Below are 21,687 nucleotides of genomic sequence, written 5' to 3'. Positions count from 1 at the left end.
GGAGAATGAAGCAACACCTGACATATAAAGAGTATATGTGGGCCGGGCGCGGTGGCTCAAGCCTGTAATCCCAGCACTTTGGGAGGCCGAGACGGGCGGATCACGAGGTCAGGAGATCGAGACCATCCTGGCTAACACAGTGAAACCCCGTCTCTACTAAAAAAAAATACAAAAAACTAGCCGGGCGAGGTGGTGGGCACCTGTAGTCCCAGCTACTCGGGAGGCTGAGGCAGGAGAATGGCGTAAACCCGGGAGGCGGAGCTTGCAGTGAGCTGAGATCCGGCCACTGCACTCCAGCCTGGGCGACAGAGTAAGACTCCGTCTCAAAAACAAAAAAAAAAAAAAAAAAAGAGTATATGTGTGTCTGAGTGTGTTTGCGTATAAGTTTATGTGAGGATTAATTAAGAGTAGATGGTGTTACATATTCATGTCAATTTCCTTCCATCTAAAAGTCACTTACTGTACTAACTGATACTGAGAGTTCTATGTAAGATATCACTCTCTTTAAGATTCATACACATTGGTCAGATGGTCAGACACTGTGGCTCAGGACTGTAATCCCAGCCCTTTGAGAGGCCGAGGTGGGTGGATCATTTGAGGTCAGGAGTTCAGAACCAGCTTGGCCAACTTAGTGAAACCCCGTCTCCTCTAAAAAATACAAAAATTAGCTGGGTGGTAGTGGCGTGTGCCTGTAATCCTGGGTACTCAGGAGGTTGAGGCAGGAGAATTGCTTGAGCCTGGGAGGCAGAGGTTGCAGTGAGCTGAGATCATACCACTGCACTCCAGACTGGGAGACAGAGTGAGACCCTGTCTCAAAAAAAAAAAAAAAAAAAAAAGAGAAGGTTCATACACATTAGCACACACACGAAATGTACTATTGGATATTATAAGTTTCATTAAGACTGTGAGAGACTCTATTTGGTGCAGATTCACCCTGTAAGCACTGTAAGCACTGCTTATGTATAGAGTGTGTGTGTTTTGTATTGTTTGATGGACTTAAGCTTGATAGCTCATGTAACACTAGCAAGTTCCTTGATGCAGGTGCAATTTTTGGGAAGCAGAACTCATTCTTGTCGTCTAAAAGGATGCCACAAGGAAGTAGGAAGTTTTACCAGCATGTCCTAATACCTGTAAGTGACTGAGGGAATAGCTGCATATTGTAAACTCTAGACCCAATGATAACTTATTCCATCATGGTAACTGCTGAGCTATAGTAGTTAATTTTCTTTTTTTTCCCCTTCAGTCAGATGCACTGAAGTATAACTTAGATACAATAAAATTCTCTCCTTTTAAGTGTATAGTTTGAAGAGTTTCAACAAATGTGTATAGTCGGGTAACTGCTACAAAAATTGAGACACACAGAACATTTCCATCCTCCCAAAAGTTCCCTCGTGCCCCTTTGCAGTCAGTCTCCTCCCACCATTACCCCAGGCTCTGGAAACCACTGATCTCTGTCCTTACAGTTTTGCATTTTCCAGAACATTATATAACTATACAGTATGTAATTATATAGTATGTAAACTTATACGTATGGCTTCTTGCACTTAGTGTAATGCTTTTGAGATTAATCCATACTATTATACATATCAGTACCTTATTTCTTTTTATTGGTGAGTGACATTCCATTGCATGAATTTACTGCAATTTGTTTATCCTTTTGTTAGCTGATGGGCACTTGGGTAGTTTAGTTTTTTGCAATTATGAATAAAGTTGCAATGAGCATTTGTATGTAGATCTTTGCATGGACATTATGTTTTCATCTCTTGGAAAAAATGCAATTGTTGAGTCACATGGCAAGTACACATTTAACCTTATGAGACAATGCCAAGCTATTTTCCGAAGCAGCATTCCCACATTTTTCAAAGCAGCATTACCATGTGTATTCCGACATACAGGCGGTATATGAGAGTTCCAGTTGCTCTACCTACTGGGAGGAAGTTTTGCTAGAAGTGGATTCCAATTTTCTTGTGTGACTTTCTCTACCAATTTCTCAGCATGATATCTGTATAACATCCCAGCCCAAATCTGTTCTTCTCTTTTCCTAGACAACATAAGCATAATTCCCATGAAGCATCTACCAAAGATTCATCTCAGAAATCCCTGAGGTGCAATCTTTATACTGTGGAGGCTAAAATTTTCCAATCATACTTAAGAAGTAAAAATAAATGCAACCTGACAAGAAATAGGAATGGAGATTTGCCAAGTAATTTCCCACAAGGGACACTTTTTAAGGGGCTCCAGTGAATATTACCTCACCAGACTTAGGTAAGTGACAGTACTATTTCTCCCACGACTCCCAAGGGAGTTATAATTTAGTATTTACATTTGCCAAGTGCTTTCTTATTATGCCCACATGCTAATAACAGTCCCTTCTTCTCAGTGATTTAGTCAGTGTTACTGAGAACTGGGCTGTGAGTGAGCAGAACTCAGGCTTCTGCTCTGAGAAAATCCTAGGTCCTGGTTTAATTCTTTCACTGCTTTTTTTTTTTTTTTTTTTTTTTTTTTGACTGCCTATGAGAAGCATTAAAGAACTCTGCAATGAAAGTAGGGGGCAAAGATTCACAGAGGCAGATCTGGGGAAGTGAGATCTTCAGGTGACTCTAGGGTCTGACATACAGGGAAATGCTGGTTACCGAAGTTTCGAAGACTTTGTGTGGCTATCTGATAGGTCTATTTTACTTCGAATGAAATTCTCTATTTCTTCCAATTATGTAAGTATTTTAAGTGTGATATTGGTCATGGAGAATTTAGCCTATGTAATTGTATGTAAGAAACGTAGTATTTCTGTAGAGAACAAATACGAAGGCTTTCCTGAGTTGGAAGAAACAACAATTACCTCTTAATTAATGCTTCCTCAGCTACCACCCCCAACCTCCTCAAAAAAAAAAAATAAAATAAAATAAAATAAAAAATAAATAAAAATAGCAGGGTACTTTCTTGGCACAGACTCTCAGAAGAATTTTTATTTAAAATGCCAAGGTTTGTGGGACTGGACCATTGGATCATGACTTGCGTCCAGCTGTATGCGTAGACAGGGCTGTCACATTTATATATTTCTCTCATCTCTTCTACCCTAGTTGAATATTCTGGGTGGAGAAAGGGGATGGTGAGCAGAAGGGGCCAGGAGAGCACATGTGCTTGAATACCCAACTAACTTCCTTGCTTCAGCCTTCTCACTTAGAATTAACATTTGAAGCTAGACCTCTAGGATTTCCATCTGCTAGAATTTAATGTTCGAAGTGAGTATTTCCCATGAAGAGTAAAGCATGCAGTTCACTTTTCAGTATTACTTCTTTGAACAAAATCAAAGGGATTCTACATGGTGATATTTTTATGAGTGTTCTATTAGCACTATTAGAGACGTTTCATTTTTACACTCACACAAAGAAACAGATACATGATTCAATAAATAATTTAATGTATATGTTTCAATAATTCACTGAAAAACAAAATACATGCCATACTCATCAAATTGCTTTTAGCTGGAAGCTTGTCTTTTATGAAAATTGGAAGAGCTTATAAAAACACTTTTCAATGAAAAAGCAAAACTTGCAGAACCAGTCACCAAGAATACTGAAGTTGTTAGTACTCTAATATTAAACACTCAATGGTGGCAACATTTTCTTTTCTTTTCAGGGTCTGTATATAAAAAGAAGCAGATACTTACGATTCTAGTCATGCTTTCATTACTGATACCCATTTCTTCCCTACCACTATGAATTGAAGAGGAAAACAAAGGCTAAAAGTGTTTTATTTTTACCCTCAGCATCCTGCCTTTACTCTTCCAGCAGTGAGTAAATTGCTGGTGTATAACAAAAAGGAATTAGAGAAACAAGAATGTAGAAAAATGGTAGCAGAAGAAAGAGAAGAGGAAATTATTGCTTAACAAAGTTTTTACGATTTATATACACTCAGAAGATTAAAAACTGCTAAAAGAGGAACCATGGGTATCTATTATTCGAAAACTTAAAGGTAGCTCTGGGAAGCAGCATGATTTTTGTCATCACAGACAAGAGAAGCTTATGGGCAAAAAGTTAGCTGATACATGTTTTCTTGATAGGAACTGTATCCTATTTTCACCTTTGTCTTTAAAAGCCTAGCACATTTCTTGCTCTTACATCACAAAAGCAAGAACTGGTGGTCTTCATTGGACCCCAGTCTGTCCTCACCTCTGATTCATAGTCTTGGCATTTTGTTCCTCTGCTTCCTGATTTTAGCTGTAATTACATGGAATTTTAAGAAGAGAGTAGATATAAGGAGAAGTCATCTTTTGAGAGTTTCCTAGGCAAATGCATTTGTTTTTGGAAGCTTCACTATACTTTCTTAGTCCTATTCCTAAAGGCCCACTTTGTATGAGTTGTTTGGATTTCAGGCTTTATTTCAGTGGGTACATTTTAATTTCCTAACTAACTTCTCAAAGTGGTTACAATTAAGCTATTAATGTAACAGTTATCTCTATTTTCCCTAAATTCTCAAACTTCATGACAACAAAACTACTTTGGTGAAGTACATTTCTTTCTACAAAGTTGTATTTCTGAAGATCTTTGTTTTGAACAGTAAACATTTTTTAAAAATTGTAGAACCATCTGGAAGAACACCTAGCTCCAACTATAAAGAGGGCTAGACTTAAAATTTGCTCAATCGGATATGATATTTTGTAAGGAAGATGGTACCCAAATTTTTGTAGGAATCAATTAATAATCAAGGGCAAACTCAACTCCAATTCATTTTGGAACTTATACTGGAGCCTGCTGCTTCAGAGTCTTTGATCATGAGTCCAATGAAATTTTGATAGGGAAAATTCAGTTTAACTTTGAAGTCAAATTTAAGCAAGGCTTTCATAGTAATCTCACCCTTAATGCTCTTGAAAGGTTTCTTACATTTAGCACATTGTTTTAAATGTGACAATCATTAAATTTTAGAAGATATATGATTAAAACTATAAAGAAAGATTTGTTTAAAAATGTATTTCTGAGTCTAACTTCATGCTGTTATGTGGCCCAGAGTGGCAACACGTGGCTGAGACCTAACCTGCAGCTCTCAGGGAGTGGTGAGAAAGGAGAACTTGTGACTATGAGAGACTCTCCCTTGCACACACCACACTTTCCATCCTTCACTCTTTGTTGTTCATTCTTTCCCAAATTTTCAGGTGCCTGACTAGAAAGATTAGTATATCTTCAGAACATAGTATTGAATCAGCCTATGGAAAATTAATGTAATTATTATGTTCATTTCCAGATGTTGGCTTAATGCCAGCCTATTAAAACTTCTAAAGAAGAAGCTTAAAATAAATAATCATTCTGAGGAAACACCCAAATGAAGACACGCCAGCAAACTCAGTGACGATCTGAGGCGATGGTAAAAATCTCCAGAGGGTATTTCAGAAATTGATTATCTCCATCACAGACTGGTATCGACAGTCAGAATTTCCTTAGCCCTCTTCAGCCTTTTCTTTCTAAAGAGCCTCCAAATTCCTTGCTGCTCCTAGTCCTTAGCCTCTTTCCATTGGTCTTTCTTGCCCGTCTACCTCCAACCCTCTCCCTAAATCATCTATGACATCCTTGTGATGGTTAATATTGAGTCTCAACTTGATTGGATTGAAGGATGAAAAGTATTGTTCCTGGGTGTGTCTGTGAGGGTGTTGCCAAAGGAGACTAACATTTGAATCAGTAAACTGGGAGACTCAGACCCAGCCTCAATCTGGGTGGGCATCATCTAATCAGCTGCCAGCATGGCTGGGATAAAAGCAAGCAGAGGAACGTGGAAGGACTAGACTGGCTGAGTTTTCTGGCCTCCATCTTTCTCCCACACTGGATGCTCCCCGCCCTTAAACATCGGACTTCAAGTTCTTCAGCTTTTGGACTCTTGGACTTATACCAGTGATTTGCCAGGGACTTTGGGCACTTCGGCCACAGACTGAAGGCTGCACTATCAGCTTCCCTACTTTTGAGGTTTGGGGACTCGGACTGACTTCCTTGCTCCTCAGCTTGCAGACAGCCTATTGTGAGACTTCACCTTGTGATTCTGAGTCAATACTCCTTAATAAACTCCCTTTCATATATACATCTATCCTATTAGTCCTGTGGTTGTACAGAACCCTGACTAATACAATCCTCCTGACCGCACTGTGGTATCTCACTGCATCTTACACAGAGGGCTGGTTTCCTATTCAGTGTTTTGAAATTCAAAGGAAAAAAAAAACCTTTCCTTTTGTTCAGAAGGGTCTCTGCTCCCTCCTCCTGCCTTCCCTGTACCTCACAAGGAGAGGCAGAGTGGCCCTGAAGCCACACTGTCCTCACAGCCCTACCTTGGATGGGCCTCTACTCTTTGCTCTCCTATATCCTCAAGCAGTTTCCTGGGCTGTCAGAACCTTGGTTTTCTCATTTATAAAATTTTGGATAATCATACCTATTTCCTTGGATTGATGGAATAAAAAGGATAATTTACATACACAGTGGCTGGCACATTATAGAGGCTCAATAGATGGTACTGTAATTACTAACTCTAGGCATTTTACTACATTTCATCTTCTAAGCTTTTTTAGCCTCTATCTGTAAATTATTGGTATGGTTGAAATAATTCTCCCTGCCCTTTACAATGGCTTAACTTTTTTTTTTTGTTCCTGATTCATGTTTTTGTTAAATCCCTGGATTCCTGAAAAGTGAGAGGTACAAGAACTCAAAGACTAAATACAATGTACCATCTCGCAGTAGAGTTTGTTTGGTTCTAAAAATGACTAGGGAGAGAAATTCTTCACTTTCATGGGATTCTTGGGGGGTAATATTCAAGTGTTACAAAAATTATTCTTAATTTAATCTTCTTATTCTTAATTATACTCCTTATACTGGGCTAAAAAATTATATTCTTTTAATATTAATTCAAGCTTCTATCGAGTGATTTTTAAGTCCAACTGCTTAGTTCTATATGGCCAAGCTACACATTTCTAGTCTGTCATAAGTGAATTTCTAATTATATTTCTCCCCTATTTCTTCACTTCCTGGAGTCTGTTCCTGGACTGAGGCACCAATGGTAAAATGATGGGGATACCTTTTGTAAACCAAACATAAAATTCTAAGTCCCCCCTCAATCATCTGAATGGACTTCCTCCTCAGTCAGGGCACTCTTAAAATGAAACCTGAAAGACTGGTTCAGGCCAAGATGGGAAGTGGGGATTGAACATGCCTCATTATACCTCTCCAGCATTAACATCAACACAGACTTTAAGTCTGATAAGAAACATTTTACAACCTAGTCTCTCTGAAGCCTACTACCTGAAGGCTTCCTCTGCAAATAAGAACTTTGGTCTCCACAATCTTTTATCTTAACCCAGATATTCCTTTCTATTAATCCCAGATCTGTCGAGAAACTCAACCAATTGTCAATCAGAAAATTTTTAAATCTACCTATAAGCTGGAAGCCCCTTGCTTCGAGTTGTCCTGCCTTATTGGACCAAACCAATGTATTTCTTTTTTTATTTTATTTTTTATTATACTTTAAGTTCTAGAGTACATGTGCACAACGTGCAGGTTTGATACATAGGTATACATATGCCATGTTGGTTTGCCATCAACTCATCATTTACATTAGGTATTTTCCCTAATGGTATCTTTCCCCCAGCCCCCCAACCCACAACAGGCCCCGGTGTGTGATGTTCCCCGCCCTGTGTCCAAGTGACCTCATTGTTCAGTTCCCACCTGAGCGAGAACATGTGGTGTTTGCAAACCAAAGTATTTCTTAAATGATTGAAGTCTCAGGTCTCCCTAAAATGTATTAAATATAAAAGCAAGCTGCACCCTGACCACCTTGGGCACATGTTCTCAGGTCTTCCTACGGGTTGTGTCAGGGACCATGGTCATTCATATTTGCCTCAGAATAAATTTCTTCAAATATTTTATGCAGTTTGACTCTTTTTTTTTTTTTGAGACTTTAGATAACCCATTTACATCATTCAAAATTATTAGCTTCCAAATCACAATCAGGAAACATAGCTGAGATTCAATGTCAATAACTTCAGTGGCCTGAGATTTTATTTTTAAAATAATGATGTCTATTGATGTTAAACTTTAATAAACAAGCACTGATAGCACCAATTTTTGAGAAGTAAATAAAATTAGCTTCTACAATACTTTAAACAAATATAAAATTAAACTGGAATTCAGTCTCAACTTGTTCATATTTATTCCTCCTATGAGATGAAATCCAGGATTGGTCAAATCATTATAATTAAGCATTATTATTCTGGACAGTAATCCAGATAGATAAATGTAAAAATTAAATACTGATAAATAGTCTTGTACATGTTTCATAAAAGTGTGACTATTAAAATTGATGCACACAGCTATACATGTGCCCTTATCTATTATTAATGTAAATAATTGTCTCCAAATGTATTAATGATTTTTTTCAATGCACATTTTACAGTTGACAGCTACTATTTTGGGGAAAATTGATGGCTATTTCTGAGCCATAGATAAAAGTGTTTACACCTTGTCATAGATCATTTTGTGCTGCTATAATGAATAACATATTCCATAGTACCTGAGACTGCACAATTTATAAAGAACAGAGATTTATTTCTTATGGTTCTGGAGGCTGGGAAGTCCAAGGTTAAAGGGCTCACATCTGGTGATGGCCTTTTTGCAGTATCCTCACATGGCAGACAGTCACAAGAGCATACATGAAAGAGCAAGAGAGGGCAAGAGGGAGGCCAAACCCACATTTAGCTGGAACCCACTCCCATGATAATGGCATTAATCCATTCAGGAGGGTGAAGCCCTCATGGCCTAGTAATAGGCTCACCATCTTTCTTAATAGTCTCACCTCTTAATATTGTCACAGTGGCAATTACATGTCAACATGAGTTTTGGAGGTGACATTCAAACCACAGCATACTGGATTCAGTGGCATATCATATGACTCTGAAGCATCCCCTCCAGGGATGTACCCTGAGGTTTTTCAAAGGCAACTGCCTCTTAAAAAAAAGGTTTTCTTGCATTGGCTCTTGGAGGACTTGTTTTATTTCTTTAATTATTTCAAGTTTAAAATAATTTCACATCTCATTTGACCATTCGTGGTAGTGTTCTTTTTTTCTTTTTCTGTGATGTTATTAATAGAGTTGTCTGTGTTTACAATTTGTATCTTTCTTGTGTCGCTTTCCCACAGAACATATATTTGTCTGAAATTCCCTTGGATTTCTCAGAGCAAGCATTATTTAGAATATCTGCATCAGGTCTATTCCAAGTTCAAGGAAAAACTCATTTAATTCCAATGAGAGGGTAGAAGTAATGTTAACAGGGATTCAAAAAGTGAGAAATTGTACATTTTTGCCTATACATGCAGTTCCCACTTCTTGCTGAATTCATATGATTAATTTTCTTTGCAATTTATTCAGTCATTTTGTTTACTATATTACTGCAAAATAGAAAAGTAAGATCTGGGGTTTTCAAAGATCTTAACTGATGCTGTAAGTGACAAAATGTTATCTGGTCATGGCTCATCTTTTTTTTAGGTGTTTGTAAAAGCTATATTCCTGGTGTTTTTGTGAGCTTACCTTGTCTGACGGCTAGTGTGGTGGTATAGACCAAGAAGAGAAGAATGTAATTGAGGAAACTCTGGAAGACTGGTGTATTGGCATGGAAATCTTCTGACAGATACTTGCTAGTCAAGCCAATTCCACAAATAAGGAGGGATAACACCTGGCCCAGGGCCACAGAGATTAACATCTCCCTGAGAAATAAAGAAAAAAAAAAAAAACAGCAAAGGTCAGCAGGAAGCCCATTAAAACAACAGCAGTTAAAATTTTTTGAGCACTGGTAGCATGCACTGGGTTAAGTGCAATTAAATATTATTCCCTTTAGTACTTCACAGAAATCCCTTGAGGAAGGTGCAATGATTACTGAGATTTTACAGAGAAGGAAACCAAAGCTTAGAGTGGTTAAGGAGTTTGCTCACAGCCATGTAACTAGGAAGTGGCAAAAAACTGGGATTTGAGACCAACTCTCTGAAAGAGCCTGCCTTCTAGCTACTGACCTCTCGGTGCCAATGGGAGTGGGGAGTGGGTGGCATCATCTTGATGCTCACCATAGTATTAATGAAATATTTAGTGATGGCGAGACAGTACCTGAACACTGACTAGGAGGGACCATATTCCCGCCTCATCCTCAGGTTCTTGTACCGATAAAGGGAGACTCTTTTCTTCATAGATTGAAATCCCAGATCCAGAAACCCCTGTGTGAAATGGCTATACACTATACATATCCCTGAAAACCAGAAGGACCATCTGCTGTCCATTCCCAGACTCTAGAACTCAGTTTGCTCTAGGAAGCTTTGATGAGCATTAGGTGTCTGCTCTCTTCTGCTCAAGTTACAATTGCCTGCACACTAAAACTGCTATTCATGAAGGAGACTCAGTACTGTGATGATGTAATACAACCTTTCAAATTAAGCCAATTTTTTTGTGGCTTTTTCATAGGCACTGCCCCTATAGACCTCTGTAGCGGGGACTACAGGCAAGGTTCAAGGCGTTCATTTTGCATACAAATAAAATGCCCTCACAAGCTTTATGGGCACATACACCTACATGCTTTTACACAGAAAAAGCCCCTGGAAATACAAAGCAGATTTCTGCACTCCCTGAAAGTCGCATCTGACTTGTCTGGTTTATTTATAGAAAGAGTAATATAATAGAAGCAAGCAGTAGTATTTCTTTCAATAAAAGTTTTATTTTATTTTTAATTGACACATAATAATGGTACATATTTATGCAATCCAGTCTTATGTTTCGATACAAGTTCACATTGTATAATAATCAAAGCAGAACAATGGGCAGATCAAAAATTTATCATTTCTTTGTGGTGAGCACATTCAAAATCTTCTCTTCTAGCTCTTTTGGAATATAAAACACATTATTGTTAACTATATCACTCTAGTTTGTAATGTAGCATTATTTCTAAACAAAAAGCTTTAGGCAAAGGATTTGCAGTGTTACATATTTAGTCCCCCATAACAGATGTGAGTCCAATTTTCTGGAATGAGCACAGAGTCCTGGGCAGTACTTTGGTTGTATTTTGCTTTAAAAAAGAAAAAACATCAGCTATATTTTGTTCATTCCATCTGCTTCCAAGAGGAGGAAAAACTGTGGCAAGGCATGTGGGCATGCAGAGAAGAATTTTCTGAGGTTAACCTATTTCCAGGTACCGGCTCCTGACCTCTGAATTCAATCTCTATAAAGAAGTCAAATACATACTTCTAAACATCCACGTTTAAAATGTCAGTATGCTGCTTAAAAATCTTACAATAGTTCCTTACAGAATGCAGAGATCTATAAGGTCTGTATTGAACATCTGCAAAGATGCCTGCCGACATAGCCTTTACATTCCTGCTGCTCTGCCCAAAGGGAGGCAGGGGTCTCTTTCTCCTTTTCTGGAAGCTGAGCTGGTCTTGGGACTTGCTCTGACCAACAGAACATGGGGGAAGGGATGTCATGTGACTTCTGGGCCTAAGCCGTATAAAGCTCTACAACTTCCATTTTCTGCCCTCATAAAACATAGCTTCCATGTACTTCAGTTTTGAGAGCATGTGAAAAAAAGAGAAATCCAGCCAGCCATCACTGTCCTGACATGTGAGTGAGGCTTCTGGATTCTCCTGCTCCAGTCAAACCATGCCAACATATGCCACCATGGAGCAGAGATGAACCACCCCGAAAGATTGCTGCCTAATTGAAGAACTGCGAGAAATAATACATGAAGCTGTTTTAGGGCATGCAGATGTACAATGGCTTATTACATGGCCAACAAATAACTGAAATCATGTCCTAAACACTCTCCCTCCATTCCCACTACCTCTGGAACACGACCCTCTGTTTCCCTGTATTACTCCTCCATGACGCACTTTCAGCCTTACAGAGCTACTTGCACTTCAGCAGTGAGTCATGGTCTTCTGTGCCTGCATTCCCTTGCATGTGTTATTATTTCCAAATGTTCATTGTGCCTTTGCCAGTCTGACTCTTATGCATCTTTCAAGATTTGGCTTCTATGTCACTCCCTTTGAGAAGTGTTACCTGTCTTCTCTTCCCTGGGATGCATCTCTTTGTTACTTCTATCTCATTGTATTGAAACTAATGCCTTTACACTTCTTGCCTCAGCTGGACTGTGATGCTTGTACCATGTTCTTCACTGTATCTACAGCCATGTAGTACCATTGAAAGGAAGTAGAAAAGTAGACAGTGCAGAGGAGGCCTAGGCAACATGAAACAGTTTATTGAAATAAAGGGGATGATTAATAAAAGAAAGAAAGGTAGAGGTAAAAAGGAGTACCAGAATTAACTCAAATGATTTTTAAAGGCCAGGTACAGTGGCTCACACCTATAATCCCAACACTCTGGGAGGCTAAGGCAGGAGGATCACTTGAATCCAGGAGTTTAAGACCAGCCTGGACAACATAGTGAGTCTTCATTTCTACAAAATATTTAAAAAATTATCCAAGTGTGATGGCACGTGCCTGTAGTCCCAGCTCCTTGGGAGACTGAGGCAGGAGGACTGCTTGGGCTTGGGAGGTCAAGTGTGTAAGTGAGCCATGATTACACCATTGTACTCAAGCCTGGGCTACAGAGCAAGACCCCCCCTCTTATAAAAAAATTAAAGGTTTTTAAGACTGCCTAAGATAAGTATAATACCTACTGACAAAAATAATGATAAGGAGCTGGTTTTAGTGGAGAAACAATACATATTTGAGGTATAGTGAACTCGAGATGCCAGATGAACTTCCAAATGATCCAGCAGCATTAGTAGCATGGGATCGGAGTGGGATAGGGAGGTCAACCAGGAGATAAATATGCAGAGGTTATACTCATTAAAGTGATGGTGAAAATACCGGAAATGGATAATATCCCCAAGAAAGGGAGAGCAGGAGAGAAAGTAAGAGAGCCTTGGGAAATATCTTTGGGGAATCCCAAGGTTGGAGGTGGATGAGGGAGAAGAAGCACATCACTGGAGTCGGAAGTGGTTAGAAGGCTAAGAGGAAGAGCAAGAGAGTTTTGGTGTTAAGGAAACCAAAAGAAAAGAGACATTCATGGATTGAATAGTTGTAATACTTAATGTTGCTTAGAGGGTAGAGAGAATGAAGACTGACAAGACATAATTTGTAGTCACTGTCATCCTTTAAGAGTTTTGGTTGAGTGGAGAGGAACAGAGTAGCATTGGTGTCATGAAAACCAAGAGAACAGAGTTTCATGGAGGGGATAGCTAGTAGGGACTAAGTGAAAAGGAAATGGTGAGAAATTAAAGGTGTTGACTTTGCAGAATTTTGAAGAATTCAAAAAATTCATGGAAGGAATTTGATATAGTCACCATGTAACAATATCAATGATAGTTAAAATAATAATGTTTAAAATGATTTAAAAATTAATTAAGCTTATCCTATCACTGGATCATTCTTGATTATTTGCATAATAACTTACATTCCCAAATGGAAGAAATATGACTAGAGTTACAACTAATATATAAGCGTTGTTCTTGATGCTGAGTATGTCTCCTGGAGAATGCTATGTATGGAGAGCATCTCCTTGGGACAAGAAGGGTGAAAACTATTGCTATGACATGGATTCCTGCAGCTCTATAAATTACAACTATAGTGTTCAAAACTTTGGCAATATGCTATGCCTTTCCTGAACAAAATCACACCACAAATAAATGACAGATTACTTATATAAGAGAATACAATTTTAGTCTTTCTTATGTATATGCGCCAACATAGTATAAAGTAGCATTCTATATGCCATACACTATACATGTAAAGATGAACAAGACACAGTCCTTGTCACTGGAGAGCTACTAAACTAAGATTTGGGAGCTAGGTCCTCAAATAACTTAGTATAAAATGGAGCCAATTAAGCTAAAACAACAATAATAATTCATATTTAGTAAGTTCTTACTATGTGCCAAGCCACGGGCTTAGACTTACACATATTATCTTAGTTAATCCTCATAATAACCTTATAAGGCAGCTATTATTACTGTTTGATTTTATAGATAAGTTAACTGATACTTAGAGAAGTTAAACAAACAGCCCAAGGTCACAGAGCTAACAAGGGGAAGAGTTTGGATGCAAACTAGGTTATGTGGTTCCAAATCTCAACTTTTTAATTACTATGCTGTACTACTATTTTGGTGGCAAAAATATACTCTGTGCCCTCATAGAGTGCAAGAACTTAGAGTTAGCAACCTAAGTGGTTGGTTTCCAGAAATATTCTAGAGGCGGTAAAGACAAAAACAACTCTGGGACTGACCCTCTGATGAAAACTCTTGCATCAACATATCTGTAATGTGTGCCTTTCAACAAGAGGTCAATACAACTCTATTCTTGTTTCTTCAGTCAAACAAAATATCAAGTCTGCTGTATTCAATTTCTGCTTTTAATTAGTGGCCATGTCATTCAGCTGCTGGTGGTGTGATTTGATGGAGAATACAAATTATGGTTTTATTGGTCATGCTAATGAGCACGACATGTAAAACAGGAAGGAGTGAAAGGAATCTTTTATCAGATTAGTTCATGAGTCTTTTTCCTACTGCAGGGAGCTAGATATTGTAGCTATTGCAGCCTGCATATCTGAGCTAGTTCCTAGAGTCACCAAATAAATAAGTAAATACAAATAGAAATAAACCTAAATGCCTAAATGTTGACACTCTGCTAACTATGCCCCTTGCCCTGCCATTTTGCCCTGATCAAATTCTCTTTTGTTCTCTATTAGGACAGGACAAATCCATTTGGTGATGTGTTGTACAAAAATGTTCTCCCTGCTCTCTCTGCCTTAGGATCTCTTTGGTTCATTTGCTGTTGCCCCATCCCTTCTAAATATTTTTTTCCTTAGATAACTGCTACGGGAGATCTGTGATCCTTTCACCTAACTCCTCATGGTCTTATGACAATGTTTTCTTCAGAGACTCTCTGTTTAGCCACTCCCTGCTCCCAAGGGTGAGGCAAGTGTCCTCACCTGCATTTCCCTATCACTATTTGCACTCATCATATTGTGTAGCTCATAAGCTCCTGAAAATAAGGGAATGTATTTTATTGTTTTCTGTTTCTAGTGCCTTGAGGACTGCTGGACAGAAATAAAACAGATGCTCAATAAACACAGGATGAAAGAGTGAACAAATTTATGAGTAAACAAATATCTGTAAATGAAAATGGCAAAGTCTTAGAAGATTTGAAAGATGGTTGCTTATCTTACCTTGAAAAACTACTAGCTCTGAAAGACAAAAATCATGTTGTTTTTCACTGTATTCCATCTGCCAGTTAGACATTGAGATTAATAAGCTATTTTCTGGTGCTTTTCAGAGCAAGCCTGGTAAGGTGCTATCTTGCAAAAATGATGCTAAATATGGTGCCGGTTGGAATTTTGCACAGCGAGCTGTAGGTTATTCATGTAGTATATGGAATAACACACCAGATGCATTCTAACATAAGATACATAGTTCCTATAATTTTAGTGGCAGAAATAGAAAGGAGACTATGATACACATTTTCATCTTCTTTGTTTATGCATTTAAAAGGACATCCTATCCACTTTAAACTCAGAATGACTAGACAATGAAAAATGCATGAGTCTCAAGAAAAATAGTGCTGCTGGAAGCTGAATATCTGTTATAATAGAGCTTGTATTCATAAAGACTGACATAACCATTACCACTGGCACTTTGTTCTGTTAAAGAAACAGACTTTAGAATTTTGAGAGTAAACTTGTGTTACAAATTAGATATTCAAAATAGTAAGATTTAAAATAAAGCATAAACTGAATCTTGTTTTCTTCTCTTAGTTATAAGAATACATTCTTTTAAAAGGTATGAAGAATTTCAACATAGTGTTACATAATCATATTGCTTTGTAATTCTTTGCCACAAAAGTGAAACAATTATGTTATCATCTTCAATTACAGCACATCAACCTTTCTGTGGCGACATCTTCATTCTGATAACTATTCTCAGGCAAGTCATGTCAGATCTGAGTCAGCATATGAATTCAAACATGCATACATAACGAACACTTAAGTATATTGCCTGGACTAAAATCAATGCCCCTTGAACGTGGGAGAAGCGTGTTCTACCATGTTCTTTGACAAGATTCTTGTTTGCAGAAATTAGGCCATTGACTTCTATAAGCTTTTTGCTGAAAGGTTTTTTGTTTTTTTCGACAGACTGGAGTGCGGTGGCACAATATTGGCTCACTGCAAGCTCCGCCTCCCGGGTTCACGTCATTCTCCTGCCTCAGCCTCCCGAGTAGCTGGGACTACAGGCGCCCGACACGGCGCCCGGCTAGTTTTTTTGTATTTTTTTAGTAGAGACGGGGTTTCACCGTGTTAGCCAGGATGGTCTCGATCTCCTGACCTCGTGATCCGCCCGCCTCGGCCTCCCAAAGTGCTGGGATTACAGGCGTGAGCCACCGCGCCCGGCCTGCTGAAAGGTTTTTTGTTTGTTTGTTTGTTTTTTGTTTGTTTGTTTGTTTGTTTTGAGACGGAGTCTCGCTCTGTCGCCCAGGCTGGAGTGCAGTGGCCGGATCTCAGCTCACTTTTTTTTTTTTTTTAAATCACATTCAAGCGTTAATTAGGCTTATATGTAAGAAGATTATTAGGCAAAAAGAAAATATACACCTTCAGAGATTTGTCATTAATTGGGGTTTCTTTGCCTCACGTTTTGCATTCATAGACTTGAATCTGTTCTTTGGCTCCGTGGTATCCATTTTGTTTTCCGAATTAGGTAAGAGAAACCAAGTAAGACGCAAGGAAGTGCTTTAAACATAATGTTTTACTGGGTCATTGAGGCACTAAGTGTAGGAGATTTTTGAGACTGGTGTGAGAGGAGCGGTCACAGATGCTCTTGGATACTGTATGTTCTATGTTCACAGAAGTAACACAGAAAACTGAAAAGGCACCAGATAGGGAGCTGGAAGCCCCTAAGTTCTACTAATTAAGCTCCATGATTGTGTATATATCTCACTCTGGGTTTGGGCTTCTTCATGTAAAATAATGATATGATTATTGACACATGTGTATGACACTTCGTATGCTCCCTTTCCTATTCATCCTTTTGATCTCACCTATCTCCAGTGTCTCTGGCCACTTACTCCAGCTCCAGTGGTTGCTGCCATGACCAACTCTGCATAGACTATAACCAACATTATGTGGGCACAACCCAGGGGCCCTGTGTCCGATGCCCAGCCTATGTATCTCATGCCTTCTTTCCTGGGGATTCTCAGTTGATACAGAGGTCTAGATCCTACAGGAACCTGTTTCGTGCCCCCTCATGAGCAACTGGAACGTGCAGGGCAATTACTGCACCTGACCAGTAGGAAACTCTAGCAGACAGATACATTCTTTCTTTCTCCTCCACACAGAGTGCACTGTGAAGCAGTCATTTATACAGGCTCTGAATATGGCCCTGACTCACAAGGTTCTCAGTGTGTACCCTGTACCCTTGTGCTGTGTCTCCCTCTTTGCCTTCCTCAATCCTGCTCCTTGTGATTGTATGCCTTAATAAAGTAGAACATACAAGCCTCTATCTGTCTTCTACAGGACTCAGGCTAACATAATGAGATTTATGTTTTCTTCTACGCCACAATTCAGACTTACTTTTAGAAGATACTGATCTGTGCACATCAACTCCTGGAATTTGTATCTTTGATCCTAAAGTCTATTCCTTTTGTGAATTTGATTAAACTCTTTGGTAGCCAAGTTACCAGCAATGTTTATTCATTTATTGTGTGCAAACTCTGTGGGTTTTGGGATTAGCCACAGAGAAACAAATCAGTCCGTAGCATTTGCCAAGGCCTGCTGGGTGCAGGTTATGAGAAAGGAATGCTTGGCCCTGCCTCCCGGAAGCTTACAGGGAGCACGAAACAAATAAATTAAACCAAACAGAGAATATAAAAATAACCATGTAGTCAAATAAATTTATATGAAAGTGCTGGAAGCTGGGATAATTTTAGTTTTTAAAAGTGGACGAAGCCAATCTGAAAAGGTTCCCTAGAGAACATAGTTTTGACTCTTTGTTTTTTAAATAATGAGAGAGATGTAATTTGAGAAGTTGGCATGTCATCACAGGAAAGGGAATGCCCTGCTGTCTCAGACGCAGGGACTGACATGGAATCACTTGGCTGGTCAGGGAGAAACCATAATAGAAGAGATGGGTAAACAGAGGTAAGCACAGAGGAATTGAAAGTGCAGGGTACAGTTTTAATTCAGAAGAACTCATTCTTCGACATTTTTGAGCAAAGGACATGAAGTAAGCACCAGCCATAATGTCCTCATATTTATCTGCTCATTCCATTAGTCAGAACCAAATCCTCCTTTTATTATGGCTAAAGAAAAAAAGTTTCAATAAGAGGCAAGAGGGAAGACCCAGACATCTCTTTCTGCAAATGAGACATTCCCACTCACTCCGTTAGCTCCACAATACAGGCCTGTCTGAGGGAGGCATGCTGGTGCATCTGTATTTTCATCCCAATATGGCAAAGCATCAGTGTTCTACTATTTACTTCCCCAAATCTTCAGCGTGTCTTTTTATGGATCTTTCAACATTAATTGTCAACAGAAAAATGTGTTTTAATCTGTGGCCATCCCGTTTTTCCTGTGTGTTACAACCATCTTTACAGTAACAGGAAAAAGGGTTTTCCCAATAGTATAAAAATTTTATTTTTTAATAAGTTGAGGCTAATTAAACAATTATTATTACAGTTAATAAAAAATTTTTAAAGTAATGAGTTGCATAACTTTAAATGTAACCTCCCCACACCCCCAAACTGCAGAAGTTATCTTCATGTTATGGTTGCTTAGTTTTTTAATTGCTTGCTAACACTGTGTCAGGCAGTATCTTAAGGTACACTGTACACTTAGAACAAAGCCAAACTTTAATAAAAATGGAAGTAAATCCATATTTAAAATTGTCTTTCTGACAGTTACAAATTTTAGTTAATACTTATGTTACATATGATTACATTTTATTTTATTTGTTTTACTCTGTAATGTGGCTGATGAAGAAGGGTCAGATTAAAAACAAGAGAAGTTTTAATTGACCTTTTTTGTGTTACTTATGGTATATTTTGGTATTCTCTTTGACTTTCAGCTTTTCTGTAGGAATTATTTTTAAATCGACAATACTATTTCTTTGCAAAGTTTAGTTACTGAACTAGTAAAACTGCGAAATCCTTTAACCAGATCCACATAAGTGGAGCAAAGTCAGGAAAAGCCCCTTCTGGTAGCAGAACATTTACTCCTGTGTCAAAGACTCTGATATACCTTAAAAGAGTCACCCATGGAAAGAAACCAGTCAGAAAAGACCACATGATTCCCTTCTTATGAAGTGCACAGCACCGGCCAATCCACAAAGACGGGAAACAGCTGCTTGCTTAGGCTTGCAGGTATGGAGAGGTAGGGAGTGACAGCTAATGAATGGGTACGAATTTCTTTTTGAGGTGATAAAATTGTTTTAGGATAGACTGTAGTGTTGGTTGAATGGATCTGTATATGAAATACTAATATACTAAAAACCATTGAATTGTACACTTTAAATGGGTAAACTGTATGGTAAGTAAATTAAATCACAACAAATTTGTTATTAAAAATAAAGAGAAGGAAGGAAGAGAATAAAAGAGAGAAGAAAAATATAAGGAAAAGGAAAATAAAATTATGCAGCTGTTCGAAAAAGAAAAACAAGAAAGATTTGAATATCTAACTTAACTGAGTGATTGCACAAGGGTCAATTTACATGTTAAAAAGTAACAAAACTTAATTTCTTATTTTTTCCACATATAAAATAAATATATTTTTTCTTCCTTTTCACATATAAAGTAATGATAATATTTTCTTCCGTAATACTAGGGGATCATCTTGTTTTCCCCCTGGGATGTGTACTCTTACTTTAGAGACAACTGACAAGGTAAGGTTTTTTTTAACATTTTTATTTTTTATTTTTTTTTAAGTTCTGCAATACATGTATAGGATGTCCAGGTTTCTTACACAGGTAAACCTGTGCCAAGGTGGTTTGCTGCCCCTATCAAGGTGGTTTGCTGCCCCTTAATGACCTAGGTATTAAGCCCAGCATGCACTAGCTATTTATCCTGATGCTTTCCCTCCCCCCGACCCCCTGCAGGCCCCAGTGTGTGTTGTTCCCCTCCCTGTGTCCATGTGTTCTCATGGTTCAGCTCCCACATATAAGGGAGAACATGCTGTGTTTGGTTTTCTGTTCCTGTGTTAGTTTGCTGAGGATAATGGCTTCCGACTTCATCCATGTCCCTGCAAAGGACATGATTTTGTTCCTTTTTATGGCTGCATAGTATTCTGTGGTGTGTGTGTACCACATTTTTTTATGCAGTCTATCACTGATGGGCATTTGGGTTGATTCCATGTCTTTGCTATTGTGAATAGTGCTGCAATGAACATATGCATGTATCTTTATAATAGAATGATTTATATTCCTTTGGGTATATACCCAGTAATGGGATTGCTGGGTCAAATGGCAGTTCTGGTTCTAGGTCTTTGAGGAATCACTGTCTTCCACAATGGTTGAACTAAAAAGGTAAGTTTTTAATCACTAGCTTGGTTGGTTCAAGAGGCTTTGCCATCTTCCATCAGAAAACCAGCATGGTATAGTCAAGTGAGAAGTTTTGAAACTAAATAGATCTGAATTTGGATCCTAACTCTGCCACTAACCAGCTGAGACTCATTTTCTTCATCTGTAAAATGGAGATCATAATACATATCCCACAGGCTGTCATGAGGATTAAACAAGATAGTTTACATAAACTGCCTCCTACAGTAACGACCTCAAGGTAGATATTCAGAATAATAGTTTTAATTATCTTTAAGTATACTTGGAAGTACCAATACTTTTAGTGATTACTTAAATTTGTCTATAAAATTGTATTATGATACATTCAGAAGAAAACTAGAAAAAAATATTGTTAACATGCCTCTCAGCATTATTTCCCCAAGTTCTGACTAAGAAGTTTATTCTCCAATTTGGAAAGTTTAGAGGATTCCTGCCCTTTAGAAACTGGGGAAGGAAAGCAAAAAAGAAATGAGGAATATTTAAGGAGTCTTACATGAAATGAGTATTATGAAACTAACAGATTTTAGTTTTAAATAGGAACTTTTGACCCTAGTTCTCACACTTAGTAACATCTTGGAGAGTAGGAAAGAGGGGGCAACCTTTTAAGGATTACTTTTGCTGTTTTCTTCTTTAAACATTGTTAAAGGACTTTGACATTTTTCCTTACAAAATGCTTTTAGCTTTGCATTTTTAATTATGTTAGTGAATCCTGAGGCCAAATGGCAAACATCTAACTTTAAAATCTATTGAATAAATAAAAACAAAGAAAGTATGCAAGTGGATTGGTGACTCACTTTCTCTTAAAATAAAAACCCATGTCAAATTTCATTATTTTATCACTTATTTACTACATTTTTATGCTTGAAATGTGCTGTATTTGAAGATGAGCAAATTGGGAAAATTAGATTCCACTGAGTGCTGAACTTCTCCACACATAATTAAAACCTGCTTGAAAAATGTATAATCAACTGAGATAATCAATTATGCATTTTACTTGAAAGAACATGCAGGGAGCCTGGATAAATAAGTAGGAGAGTTAAGCCTCATTTTAGAAGACAAAGATATCTGGCCTTTGCTTTCAAGTAGTAAA

The 21,687-nt window shown here is 38.1% G+C and overlaps 1 protein-coding gene across 3 annotated transcripts in view; it reads right to left on the bottom strand.

Annotated features, from left to right (window-relative positions):
* SLC35F1 (solute carrier family 35 member F1) overlaps positions 1-21,687 on the bottom strand; it is a 398,950-nt gene that overhangs the window by 155,604 nt on the left and 221,659 nt on the right. For all 3 annotated transcript variants that reach the window (XM_074036935.1, XM_005551675.5, XM_065543251.2), the window contains one exon: positions 9,551-9,726. In XM_074036935.1, the coding sequence (XP_073893036.1) occupies positions 9,551-9,726 (176 nt within the window). The remainder of the gene's footprint in view (positions 1-9,550; positions 9,727-21,687) is intronic.

This window comes from Macaca fascicularis, chromosome 4 (assembly GCF_037993035.2).
Source record: "Macaca fascicularis isolate 582-1 chromosome 4, T2T-MFA8v1.1".
Classification (NCBI taxonomy): Eukaryota; Metazoa; Chordata; class Mammalia; order Primates; family Cercopithecidae; genus Macaca; species Macaca fascicularis.
This window is presented reverse-complemented; position numbering and strand designations above follow the sequence as displayed.